Source organism: Oryzias latipes, chromosome 5, assembly GCF_053564925.1.
Source record: "Oryzias latipes strain Hd-rR chromosome 5, Olatipes_Hd-rR_3.1".
In the NCBI taxonomy this organism is placed as follows: domain Eukaryota; kingdom Metazoa; phylum Chordata; class Actinopteri; order Beloniformes; family Adrianichthyidae; genus Oryzias; species Oryzias latipes.
This window is the reverse complement of record NC_136241.1, coordinates 20,475,201-20,488,971: the sequence shown is the minus strand read 5'-3', so window position 1 is coordinate 20,488,971 and position 13,771 is coordinate 20,475,201. Positions and strand designations below refer to the sequence as shown.

Here is a 13,771-nt window from a genome sequence, read left to right as displayed (position 1 = left end):
AGCCGGATTTAATGCCAAGCATCATTTTATCTCCCATTAGTTAAACTAAAAAGGACAGAAACACGATTGTAGTGCCACTTCTTTGATGTCCCTCCAAAGCAGAATGGGAAGGATGAAAGAAAAAAAAAAGTGAGGATTAGACGACTTGAAAGCATTTCACAAGATTATCCAAGGATCAAGGTAGACTTTCTGGCAGGAACCTGATCGTTGGAATCTGCCGAGAAGAATTTCACACAAACGAAACGGATTTGAAGGATTTACTGTTTACACAGCGATCTTTCCAAAACATCAACTTAATTCTTTGTTTCTTCAGCATTGAAAAAACTTGTAGCACAGCAGTTGAGTTGCTTGCAACAATACTGTCAATAAAATGAAGGAGATGACTCGTAAATAGACCTCTCATGCAGACTGCCTGCATTGGAGCAGGTAGAGTTCTGGAAATAAAAAACCCAACAAGCAAAACTCTCTAGTTTCTTTATTCTGACAGTTTTTTTAATTTCCCCCAATCTTTTTTTCATGCAACTGTCATGTAAACAAAGTTATTAAAACACAAAACAATGTAGAGAGACTTCAATTGAACACAAACCGATACACATCCTTCCACACAGCTCTGAGTGAGGCAGGCTCACATTTTGGAGTGAACTTCTCAGAAGAGGCAAGGAAATCTGAAGATGTTCCAAACCAAATCCATACATGACTTATGTCAGCACTCACTGCAGATGTATTAATGGGAGCAGCATTGTTCAGATCCATCAGACCTGCATGCGCACAAATTTTCTTCTTAATTCAAATCTGCTTTTCATGCTTCCTTCTTTTTCAGCGTCTCTGTGCAATTAGGTCAGGAAGGACTAATTTATGCCTTCTCCTCTGAATCATTGTTTGTGAGATTTGTCTGTTGCTCTTTACTCCTCTGAAGCGATAACGTGGACTCCAAGCAGAGGTGCAGTTAATTGCTATTTTCTGAGGCTGCTAACCCTTATTAGCAAGTTCTCCGCTGCTGCTGACAGTTGTCATGACAGCCAGTCCCATCACGGTAGCAGATGATAATTGCACCTGCAATTAAAAGATTTAAACGTTCTCATTTTTAAATGAACTAATTTCCTAGTCGGTAAAAAAAGGATGTTCCTGTCTTTATGTAAATGAAAAGTTATGAATACAAAAGTAGGGGAATATTTCCCTGAGTGAGAATTTCAGGATTTCTGCTTTCTTTTACCTCTGCTGGACGTGGAAGACAATCTGCTGGTAATTTACAGGTAAAACGATGTGTCAAATCATTAAATGCTGATAATATTCGAGAAAATCTGCTTTATTTGTCAAAATGTTGTCAAAACAAAATGTTTACAGTCATTTTAATACAAATTTTCAAGTCCTGAGATTGAACCTTTAGCGAAAAATAGCATAACAGTCTTTTTGGAATGAATGAAATGTGTGAAGAGCAAACATTAAATAAAGAAGCTTATCCAGATACAAAAGAAGAATCATGTGGCGTTACAGTCTGGAAAGATGGCCTCAGGACCGGACACCCCTGTAATGGTAAAAAAAAAGAGAATATTTCCTTTTTTACCGCCTAGTTTCAGAACCGTGTCACAAACAGGTGAGTGTTGAAACTGTTAAAATGTGAAGGCTGAACTGAGCATGCTCAGACAGCTTCTTTCTGTGCTACATTATCTGCCACGCTCTCCTGCAGCTGATGATGCTGTTTACACTGTTCAACCCCTGCAGGTTTTTGTCTATTATGTTAATGCTGTGTGTGTTTGTGTGCATGCACAAACACACACAGCATACACACTGTCATGGGTTGATTGTAGGAGGAAATTACAAAAAAACACACTTATGACATTTGCCTTCCTAAAGATGCAAAAAAACAAGAAAAAATCACATCAAGACATAGAAAACATCATTAGAAATGTTTCCACAATTTCAGAGAAAAACAATTTTGAATAAATATTTCGCTGCAGTACAAAACATTAGGATATGGAGACACTGCGGAAACCAATCCACCCTCACTGCTTGTAGCTGAAAGATACAGGAAGTCTTTAAACTAATAAATCCCTTGTAGTTACAAAAAGAAACACAAACTGAAGAAATATAAATCAATAATCCACTCAGTTTTATTAAATTATCCAATATTTTCTTGCATAAAAATGCTGGATGACAAAAAAAGATACATTTTCTGCAAAGCATACATAATTTATGACTCGATTTAACATTTTATTTTGAAGGTCTGAAAAATGCTCAGGTAGAACAGAGTTTTAAAGGTTCAATTTAAAGGTCAGCCCAGTCATTTCTTCCTGCTATTTTTCCTCCTGTAATAACATTTTCTGCCTCTAGAGAGCCCTCAAGCTCAAACATTCCTCTCATACTGTTCACATTTTGGCATATCCCTTCAGGGAGTCAGCTATCACAGGTGGTTTGGCAGAGATTTTTACATATGATGCCCTTCCTGACACAACCCTGTATTTTACCAGGCGTGGGACAGGCACTGGGGGACCCAGACGTCGGCCACCTTGTGGCTACATAGTTAGGCTGCAGTGTCTTGCCCAAGGACCCACACTGGATAAAGCTCATTGTGGTCCCCTGGGAAATAAACCCTAGTCTCCTATGCGCCACGGAGCCATCCAACTGGCCAAACATTCCTCTCAGACCATATAAAGAAAATGAATAGGCGTCACTTTAAAAATGAATTAGCTGCAAATGGATTACAAACATTTGTTTAAAAGCAATTTTTTGTACTGAAGAGTGAGGGTGAAGAACAGTCAGCATGTTTCCATTGTGCGTCATGACTGTGATACTACCTTATTCTGAGTATAGTAATATTGATCTAAGGAGCTTCTAAGTACACAGTTTACACACACGTAACCCTTGTGCTATCCTAGACACTTTAACATTGGGAGTTGGGTCATCTAGACCCACTAGACAGTGCTCTGAACCTTTTTTCCTTCAATGATTTGTGATCTTCACTGGTGTCCATGGATTACATGAAATCTTTCCACCTTTATCCACCTTTGTCATGGTAGGGAGAACACGTCAATGTAAGGGTGGGGTCATCTAAGATAGCACAAGGGGGTTAAAACCACTTTCTATTGGGAGATGCTCTAGGACTTTGAGTCAAAGCAATGATTTATAAACTTGCTCTTTGCTAAAATGACCAACAAAACTGTTTTTTGGGATCATAGTTTTGTCATTATCTTCTGCTTTTCTTTTTTTTTATATATATATGTAAAACAGCTCAAATAAATAACCTGTTTTTTGATCTGTGATTCCAAAATCTGTCCCCACCACCACTGACATCGTCTTGCATCACATCAGCTCCTCCCCCTGATACTCCACCTCTGCTGGCGGGGAGCTCCTGCAGCCACAGCCTGTCATGTGTGATGCATGGGGGCAGATAGGAGGGAGAAATGAGAGACGAGAGTGGCAGGCAGCTCGATAAGACATCGCCGTTTCTTGGAAAGGAAGCTTTGGAGGCAACTGAATTATGCAAAGATGTTTATGCGGTGACTAAACTGTTGGCTCGTTCTGTCCGGTAAGTCAGAAACCACTGCAGATAGAGATCAATCAGCACAGTTTCATTCAATTTAGGAACAGATGAAGATTCTATTGTTGTAGATTTATGCTGGATTAAAGTTATTTAGGAGTCAGTTAATCTGTGAGCACATGGGAATAATTAGTAATCCTATTTATTTATGAAATACTAAAATGAATTTGTTCCTCTTTGAATTTTCACAGTGAAGTCCTGTAGCAAAGTTGGAAATCCCACCTGAAAGGTAATTAATTTCTGTAAATAAATCTTATGAATCTGCCACCATTAACTATAACCACCCTGACAGCAGCAGAAAACAAACATTTCTCTTTTCATAATAGTTGCTGTGCTTCTGCAATATCACACATTTGTGCTTTTATGTTTACTCAGATCAGGATGTGTGCAAACGTCTGTGATTTATCACTAAACCTGTGAACTAAATAATAATAAAATATATGCACTGTGTTTACATAAAGCAATTGTTATCTGACAGCCACTTCCTCCTGCTATAACTTCATGATTCATTGTTCACTTCAACACCCATTCCTGCAACAGAAACCTTGTTGACGGCACACATGACTGGAATCTGTGCTTCAGCTCTCCTTCCTGTTTGTACTCATGACTGACTGATCTTCTCCAGTTAACCAGCCTATAGAAGCTCATCGTTTTAAGTCTCTGGTTGATGTGGATCTGCTTTGGGCAGTGTTTCGCTCAAGTGGTGGGGAAATGTTGAAGCACAAACCCAGTTTAGGCCCACTGCAAGGTCTTTTCTTAGTGTCTCTGCTTGAAAAACTCAAGTGTTGTTGATGCTTGACATTTTTTTAAAGCTCAGTGCATTCACCCAAAACCAGGCAAATCCAGAGCTGATTATGGAATGAAATTTTGGTCAATGAAGAGTATCTTTGGGTATTTATGGAACAGAGGTTCTCTGGGGGTAAACATTGGTTTTAAGCCTGCACCTTTCTGGAGCAAAAACAACTCAGAAAAATTCAACCTTTGGTGTCGATCTGTTCACAAATAGTTGTGTTTTCTGTTCTTTTTTTGGCTGATTTTCTCAGTTTGTTGCTCTTTGTAAAGTCTGGCTTCAAATCTTTTTTGTTGACATGGGCATTTTTTTTCATTTCAATGGGTTGATACGACATTTCACTGTATGCGCGTGTGATGCGAATCTTACCATGTGTATAGTGACAATAAAGGCATTCTATTCTATTCTATTCTATGCTATTCTATGCTATTCTATTCTATTCTATTCTATAACAAGAAATCAAACTGTTTTGGAAAAGGAAAACTATTTCAATGTTAAGGTTAACAGACATTCTTAAATTTAAATTAAAGATGCATCTTTTAAGCTTAGCATTTACATAACTAATTTAATTAAGTTATTGACTTATTTATTTGCCTTTAAAATATTTAATGGCTTTTATGTTTTATCAGTTGTACATTTTTACTGTTTCTTTCTGTTCAGTGACTTCTCAAAGTTTTAGCCACTGTGTTTCAACCCATTTTCGATTTGTCTTTTAATTTTTTTTGGTTTTAATTTTATGGTGTTTTTTGACTTTTTATTGTTTTGACAAATGTTTATGTCTTTTATGTCAAGCACCATGCATTCTATAGCAATCTAAATAAAAAAAAGTGATTGATTGATAATTTATAATTACTTGAACTGCTTTTTTTAAAAAAAAAAGGCAAACAGGGATAACAAAGAAAAATGAAATAACCCTATTGACTATGAGTCTGTCAACGTATGTATGACGATTTAAAAAAAAAAGGTGTTGTTCAGACAGAATGTCTTTAGCATCATTGCTGCTGCTTCTCTGCTCAGCTGTTCCTGACTGTGGGATGCGCTCCTCTTCCACAGACACTGGAGAAATTCACTGGAACGACCCACAGAGCTGTCATCCTGCAGACGGGTGCAAAACCATCACATCCTGCAATAATGATCCTTATCCTCAGTCTGTCTGTGATAAACAAGCAGCGTCCGGGATCCAGCTTCAGACCCGGTATTTCAGCTGACGGCTGTTAGAGCTGATGGAACCTGCTGAAAGACCACCGGGACTGTCTGCAGCTGCTTTGGTGGCCATTGCTTGCAACACATGTGTTGCCGTCCTCCTTCTCCTGCTCTGTCTGATCGTCTGTCGAGCCTGCAGGGTGCCTTCTAGCCCAGAAAGGCTGTCTGTGTTGACGCAGAGGGAGCCAGAAGCCCAGCGGGGGAATGAGCACAATTACCTGCTGACCTCCTGACTGCACAAGCAGGAATCAAACGTAAACAGACAGAAAAGACCGCCTTTTTATTTCAGGGGATCTGGATTGAAAGTGTGGCTATTTCAACTGAGCGTCCCCTTCAATAAGGTGTGTTTGTGAGCTCACTGTACACAGATTTAGGGACTTTTACAGTAAGAGCATCTTAATGACAACTTTCAGAATAAAACAAAAGGAATTGCTGACAAATATGTAATAAATATGCCGCTCAGTGCTAAGCTAATGTTTTTGCAGGTTTTTCTGCTGTAATCATTTAAAGGTGTAACTGTGTTCGGATTCCTGCACCATGGCAGTCAAAATTTGTTTCACAATAGCTGAAAATTGCTGAGTAACTCTTCTTTACCAAAGCACAGGGAATGACAGTGTCTAGATCGTTACAAAAGTGTATTTGTGAAGGGTTGAAGAAACTATCTTCCTATATATTTATAAATGTTGTCCCATAGTTGCAACATTTGATTCCAACACTAGGTTAGAAAGGTACAAACGAGAACTATGAAAGCTTTGAGGACTGAAGAGAGACCAGGTTGGAGCTGTCAGAAAGCAAAACAGATCCTGCAAATCGGACATTAAAACATCCACGGACTGGTCCTCATAAATGTATATTTCCTGCTTAATCTACCTGAACTGTTGACACAGAACAAGTTCAGGTAGAAATCTGACGATGCCTCGGGTAACTGTATATTAGCAAAGACTAAAGGGAACCAAAGACTGTTGATGACTTAAGAATAATAACTCATCAGACCTTCCAGAGAAAGACTTGTCAACAATACTGCATATGCTAATGTGTGCAGTTTGAAAATGTAAAAAACAGTTGTACCGTACTGCTGTTGTGGGCAGAGCAGCGGCATCATGGTGCACTTTGGCGTGCATTCAGTCTGGAGATGAGAAATTTCTCCAACTTGCCGACTTCCTCTTGTGGATCTATGGGGATCTCCTGTCCCTTCTTGTTCTGCACACAAAAAAAAGGAAACATTTTACTGGACTTGTTTTCTTTGAGGTCTTTAAATAGACCACAGAAACATCCAGAAGTCCTGTTGTGACAGATCTTTTATTGTGCAAAATGTGTTAGTTGCAGATAAAGTTGGAAAAACAATTAACCCATGAGGAACATTATAGGACAAGAGCAAAGGTAAAACTACTTTATGAAGCTAATAAAATATTAAATACATGTGTGTTTTTTTTCTAAAACCCACTTTTCTTTAGGGTCTATGGAGACATTTCGTTTTAAGCACACTTTCATGTCTGTTGTTATCTGACATTCATACAATATTTGTTGTATTTTTCTTTTCAAACCAAACACACAATAATGTGGCAAAGCAACCTCATGTTTAATTGTGCTGTAAAAATAGTTCTATTTCTGTTAGATCGATGCAATGTCTGCTCCTTCCTTTCTTGAATTGGTTTAAATAGATGAAAATTGAATTGTGACTCGGTTACTTTTTACTTCCTTTTCCTGGGTTTGTAATGAAAGCTGTGATCCCTCCTCAGCCTAACAACAGCTTCATGAATTAGCAGAAAAACTCCAGGTGGTTACTTCCTCGTGATGATAAATCTCTTGTTTTTCTTTATTTTCTCAACAGCATTTATGTTTGGGAAGACGATCACAGCTTTCACTCAATGATTTGAATCCTGACTGCAATCATTTTTCTATTTGAAAGTTTAACAGAAAGGCTCTTACCTTGGGTCTTTTGCGGAGGTTTGGAGACAGTTTGAAACTGTGGATGCAGCCTTTTCCGTCCCCAATTATGATGATGAGATGAATTGGATTGAACTCCAGTTTGGTCAACTGGCCTTTCCTTTTGTTCACCACTTCCTGCTGGCAGATAGCCTCATATATGCTGATGCTGACATCATAAAAGTAAACCTGAAGAAGAGAAATATATTAAATGTATCATTGAGTTCTAACCAAACTCAATTCTGAAGTAATTTAATAAAAGGTTTTCTTTTTTTTCCATAACTGAGTATTTTGCTTAGTGTAAAATATGTACAAAAATTTCAAAAGTACACTGAACTGTCTTTTTAATCTACGTATTTTACTAACTTACTACTATCTGAGTTATAATCTATTAGAGCGTTTTGTTTCTGTAGACCTGATTGAGCTCTGTCTTTTTATTTTTCAAAAATTAAGAATTTAATCTGTACTTGATTTTTTTCTAATCACCACAGCTGAGTCTTTCTTGATCATCCGTAAAGCTTCCTGTCTGTCATCCTTCTGATCAAATGTTTTACCTCAGTTCACTTTTGTTCTGCCTAGTTTGTGTGTTCAGGTTCTTTGCTACACCGAACCTCATTTTCTTTGAAAACAAAGCATTCATAATTGTACGAATTTATGAAAAACACCACTATTAGAAAAAGTGCACAAATATATACTATTTGTATGTCATCATATTTTTAAAAAGCTATGCTAAACAGAACATATGTCTTTGATAATCAGAACAATTAAGTTCTGCTGTTTGGAACAACCTTTACTTCCTAAACAGTCTGCTCAGACTGAAAAAACAGGCAGGTTTGTTTTTTTTTGCACCAGCCATCTGGGTGTCATTCTTACACCTCAAACTAACAGACAGCTAATTATCCTCATGACACATGTACACAATCACACTCACACTTTGGTGTCTCTGACATTTTCAAGTATGAATAAGTATCATCAGTCAAGTGGTGATCTATAGCCTCTCTGAGTGAACAATGTGCTGCTGCAGAGCTGCTATTCTTTAGGGACATTAAAGAATCATCTATGGCGACTGCAGTATTGAATGTGAAAAATACATCACTGTTCTCTTTACTTGTTCAAAATCAGACCAGGTTTCCAGAGAGATATAACTACATCCTGGTAAAAAACAAAAAACAAAAGAAAAAAAACAGGATCCAACTGCTTCTAAATTTTTTACACTGAGAACATTGAGTCAAGCTGCTGCCACATTCCTGCAGATCAACTCTAGTGTTTGAAGAATTTAACTCAAAGACAGAATGTTTTGCTTATTACTAAAGAAGACAGAGCGTTTTATGATATGTACTTATTTAAATGCCACAATGAAGGCTATAACATCCATGAATTAATCTTGTAAACCTAATCACAAACAAAATGCGATCCATGCCTATGTGGGATTCCTCAGTTGCAATAACAGAGCCTAATAAAGTCAGGCATTATGTCCGAAATGGTGCAAGTAAATCACAGAAGCTTAGCAAGTGGCTGAATTTGTCCATCACTTAAGTTCACTTTCACACAGACAGCGTCAGACTGAACACTCAGGGGTGTTGTAAAGTGCAAACATAAACAGATGGGGAAATTTAAATAAATATGTGATGTTTATCTAACTTATTTTATGTCAGCAGCATACGTGACGGGGTGGCAACCTTGAGCCAAGCTATTATTCCTGACAGGTCTGACAGAGGCTATAAAGCCAGTCTGGATCCCTTTTTCAAGAAACATGGCTGAAGGTCAGATGACACAAGCACAAATGTAATCATTGACCTCCTCCTTGAGTGTCCTGTTGGCATGTGCACTGATGTGCTCAAGCAGGATGTTTGCTATGGATGAACTGTGACTGATACTGACGTCAAATAACAGATAACACTCGAGTTCAGGTCAGGGTGGCCTTTCTCCCCAATCCTGTTCTTCCAGGCATTGTTACCCCATGGGTGTTGATGTATCCTAGAAGAACAATGGAGTAACCAGGTGGAGTACTTGCCATCACTCCTCTTATAAGTCGAGACCACAGAAATTGAAATGTCTCCGACCCCGAGGCGCAGGTATGAGACCCGACACGATGACTGAGCTGGGAGTGCAAACCCAAACCAGCCCATCCCTTGTCAGTGATCCCTTTTGAGAGAAGTTGGCTTTAAGCCCAAACTGTTTGTGGAGGCGAGCCCTCCCATCTCTAGCCAATACCGCTCAGATGGGCTCAGCCTCCTTCCCACTCAGTGTGGTGACATTCTGTGGCATGACAATTAAAGTCCATTTTTGATGGTTGGGCCATTTATTGCCACCAAAATCCCCTGACCTGTTGTGGTCCTGCCTGTGGATGGTGGGCCCACAGGAAAGCAATGAAATGTGGGTTTTATGAGCTGAACTCTACAGGGTCCCATGGGAATGGGCCCAACAACACCCAACCACAGCCCAAGCCCCAAGGTAGAACCCCGGTAATAACCGTCCTGGCAACACAACAGACCTATTTTGACATGTTTTATTAAGTGTTGTTTGAACCACTTTTCCTCTGGCTCATCACCTATAGGACCTGTCTGTCATCAGAGACTTTTCCCGGAGCATTTGCCCCGGACAGCTTCTATCAAGCTCTAAAATCCCCCCAATTGGAGAAAGTGGCAGCTGATTAAGGGATTTTACTGTTTTAATCTATTTATTTATTTTTTGTAATCACAGCTTTATTGCTTGAGCTTTTAAAGTATGGCACCTGTTAATGGAACACTATGTAAATACAATGAACTGAGAAAGTGTTCGATCACAGCTCAGTGTAAAAATTCAAACATAGAAGGACTTACTGTTCCCCTTCTGGTCACAGCAGCAAACACAGTGGAGGTGTGTGGCGAAAACGCAACATCCTCAACAGGTTCTTTTAGGTCAATGTTGGAAATTGGAGTACTGGAAAAGATAGTGATATTTTGAGAATAAATATTATGGGAACATAAACACTTTACATTTATGATAGAATCCACAACACATGTGGACTGACTGGTAAAACTCCCATCAACCCCTCAAGAGCCCAAAGGAATGGTGAGGGGCTGATTCCCTGTTCAGAGACCGGGATAAACCCGGTTCTATTCCAACTGCAAAGAGAACTAAGGATTCTGTCAAAAACCGTATTGTTTCCTCAACAAGCTAGATGATTCTTACGTGACAGTGTGGTCCCAGATCTTCACTGTCATGTCACAACTGCAAGAGATGAATACTTTTGGATGGAAAGGGTTCCATTTGACAGTTCCAACTGAAAGCAGGTGAGCATCATAGACCTCCATGGGATGGCCGGTGTATGTCATAGAACACTGAAAAAAGAAGAAAAAAACTAATATTTGGCCATACAAAGGGTCAAAAGAAAGGTTTAACAAAAGGTAAAGCTGAAGTACTTCAAGGTATTGGGAAAAAACATATACATGCATACTGTTAAGAGCTTTTAACCGGAACAAAACGGTTTCCATGTTCAGATTTGCATTTCCATTTCAGCTCCACCTTTTTCATCAGCAGAACTGAAGCTCAGCACAGTTACAGAGACAATACTTCAGTCATTAAAAAAAGGCTTTTATCAGCTCTAACTACAAATAGAAAAATAACTATTTATAAGGCAGTTGGATCAAGCAAGTGTGTGGCGGTAGAGTTATTTAGAATAGTTGCTTCAGTTGGAGCTGCTTCTTGACCTGTTTGTACCCAGATTTGAATTACAATACTCATTAAAAAAGAAAAGCAGAGTCAAAATGATTATCCATAGCCACCCTGCTATTTCAAACACATTTTAAATAATAAAATATTGATATAAGTGTGAAGAAAGCTCAATTATGGTCATTTAAAAATGCAGTCATTTACTCCCGAAAATAAAATATAGTAAAAATACAAACCTTTAGTATCATTCCCTCTAGCGTTCCAACTAAGAACAGATTGGGAATGTCTTTATGGAAGTCAATTGATGTGCAAGAAACTGTCAACAAGAAACATCAAGGCATAGACTGTTGTTAGTGCAAATCCAAATAAAGCCTAATGAAAGTGTGGTTATTTACTGTACATGAACCTGACCTTTGGAGAAGACCTCTTTGAGGATTTCATTTCCTGTTCCCTCAGTGAAAGGGTTTTGCAGTGACAGTTTGGTTTTGACGGCAAAAACCAGCTCATTCTGCAATCATTCCAAAAAAGGCCATGCAGCCAGAGATGTTCAAGTATGCAAAAAACATGCATGTCATCATTACTCACTTTACCTTAACCAGCGTCCAGGATACAATTTGACCATCAAGTGACACAGAGTAGAAATTGTGGTTGTTGTTAATGTCATCTTTCTGCCAGCACAGCTTCACAGTAAAATGTAAAGAAATAAACACATCAATGTTTTTTTATAAAAATGTATGTGAACATATATTTTAATCTTCCACATCTAAGACTGTGTTTGTGAGAGGAACATTTTTGGCTATAATCCATTTTCCCCACCTGTATGACTGGATCCATGTGCTTCCCAGTTTCTGGACTGGACGCGCACACAGGCTTCAGTTTCTCCACCTTCAAGTTGTAGACGGCCACGTTGCCGTCATAGAAGCCTGCTGCCACCAAGTAGGACTTATGCGGGTGGATATCGACACACCTGACGCCAGAGGCTGTTTTGTAGGCATATTCTGGGTAAGTGGGGTTCTTCAGTGAGTAGATGAGAACCATGCCACCACATTGCTGATCAAAGTAGTCCTCTGGGAAGAGCAGGACAGAGGATACGAAAACGCAAATGAACACATTTTTTTTTAAATTAGTGCACGTGTGAATAGATTGCATCCTAGAAAGTGTCATGGTTCACCAGTTCCCATTCCAACAGCAAACATGTCCAAGTATCGCCTATTCCTGTTAAAAATAATCCACAGAATAGATGTTAACCATTTATGGGCACACATCAACGACAGATAACCCCTATGTGAAGTCACAGAAATCTCACTGACAATATTTAAACAGTAGATGCGTGAACCTACCAGCAGAGGGCACTAACCGTCAGGTGTTTGGTTCCTTTGTACCGAAAATTCCACAAAGGCATCAGGGTTCCCTCATGGCCTATAAACTCATCAGAGGGATCTTCATAGAATTTAAAATCTATAAGGGAATCAAAGTAAAAAAAAAAGAAAAGAAGAATCTATGCTTACCATAGCATCACGGTTTTATATATATATATATATATATTTATATATAGTTTTAGCTTATTTTCTTTTAATATTTAACAGGACTCACCTATTGCGATGTCACAGAGGCTATTTTGAACGACAGCTCGCTCCATTAACTTGCATGACTCACGGATTTTAGAAAGCTCATCAATCTGTGGCAGAAAAAACCCCCGGAATATGTTTAAAAATAAATAAATTATTATATTCATTAAATGATGCACAACATTTATGCAATATACAAATACAAAAACTGGTTTTAAAGACAATAAACAAGCTATTTTCACCACCCCTAAGACAGAAAAGTGTGGCTTTGCTTAGTCAAAGTATACAATTATTTTGAAAGGATAAAACAGAGAGAAAAATGAAACCTTGGTTTCCATCAGCAGTGTTTTCTTTCTGCCCGTGTCACTATTTTCCTTGAGTAGGTGTCCACCCTCCTGCTCTTGTCTTTTCTTAAGCTCTTTTTTGTAAGCATCATATATCACCCACTGTAAACATATTAATAAAGTTCAACCCAATATTTTGCTTTTGTTTTTTTCTGTGTCCGAACATTTATGCTAACCAAATTCCAAGAATCCCATACCTGATTAACATTAGAAGAGAAGCTGCAATGCAGTGTGGCGTCTGTCTGCGTGTTTATACTCTGCAAGAGAAACATGGTTTTCTTCCATTGAAAAGCGGCACAACAAATTTATCAAGAACATTCTAAATTTCACATTTGTAAACAATTATTTTAACCAGGATGAAAAAGACTGGTCCTTCTTACCCTTGTGGGATTTATCAATATCTGTGTGCCTTTTTCATTAAAGACAAACTGCTCTTTCGTATCTGCTTCAGACAGAGTACTGTGTGATCTGTTTTCTTCTAGGTTTTTCTCTGCATCCGTTCTGTCTTTTACAGGTGAAACCTAGAGAAAGTCATCAAGAGAGTGACATTATGGAACCAATGAGCAGGAAAAGTCCAACTCTTTAGCCATTATCCACATATAGAAAACACAGTCATGTATTTTTTGATCATTTCAAAGCAACAATTTATTACAGGAATTGTGCGTAACCCTTGTGCTATCCTGGGCACTTTAACATTGGGAGTTGGGTCATCTAGACCCACTAGACAGTGCTCTGAACGTTTTTTCTT

At 38.5% G+C, this 13,771-nt stretch overlaps 1 protein-coding gene and 1 long non-coding RNA gene across 11 annotated transcripts in view; one reads left to right on the top strand and one right to left on the bottom strand.

Annotated features, from left to right (window-relative positions):
* Positions 1–1,290: 1,290 nt before the first annotated feature.
* Positions 1,291–13,771, bottom strand: part of dnai1.2 (dynein, axonemal, intermediate chain 1, paralog 2) — a 395,863-nt gene continuing 383,382 nt past the window's right edge. For 3 of the 10 annotated variants that reach the window (XM_078947451.1, XM_023955020.2, XM_023955021.2), the window contains 15 exons: positions 13,404–13,544; positions 13,221–13,280; positions 13,006–13,125; positions 12,705–12,789; positions 12,452–12,569; positions 12,283–12,326; positions 11,928–12,178; positions 11,702–11,791; positions 11,523–11,619; positions 11,348–11,427; positions 10,632–10,780; positions 10,280–10,379; positions 7,461–7,646; positions 6,600–6,731; positions 1,291–1,525 (listed from right to left, as the gene is read on the bottom strand). In XM_078947451.1, the coding sequence (XP_078803577.1) occupies positions 6,630–6,731; positions 7,461–7,646; positions 10,280–10,379; positions 10,632–10,780; positions 11,348–11,427; positions 11,523–11,619; positions 11,702–11,791; positions 11,928–12,178; positions 12,283–12,326; positions 12,452–12,569; positions 12,705–12,789; positions 13,006–13,125; positions 13,221–13,280; positions 13,404–13,544 (1,623 nt within the window). In that variant the 3' untranslated portion in view covers positions 1,291–1,525; positions 6,600–6,629. Of the gene's footprint in view, positions 1,526–3,195; positions 5,765–6,599; positions 6,732–7,460; positions 7,647–10,279; positions 10,380–10,631; positions 10,781–11,347; positions 11,428–11,522; positions 11,620–11,701; positions 11,792–11,927; positions 12,179–12,282; positions 12,327–12,451; positions 12,570–12,704; positions 12,790–13,005; positions 13,126–13,220; positions 13,281–13,403; positions 13,545–13,771 lie in introns of those variants that run through there. The other 7 variants (XM_023955023.2, XM_078947454.1, XR_002873294.2 and 4 more) reach the window with 6 other exon arrangements.
* On the top strand, positions 3,358–7,739 carry LOC110015138 (uncharacterized). Its single transcript, XR_002290253.2, has 3 exons — positions 3,358–3,526; positions 3,730–3,767; positions 5,382–7,739. It is a non-coding gene; the product is annotated as an uncharacterized LOC110015138 (long non-coding RNA).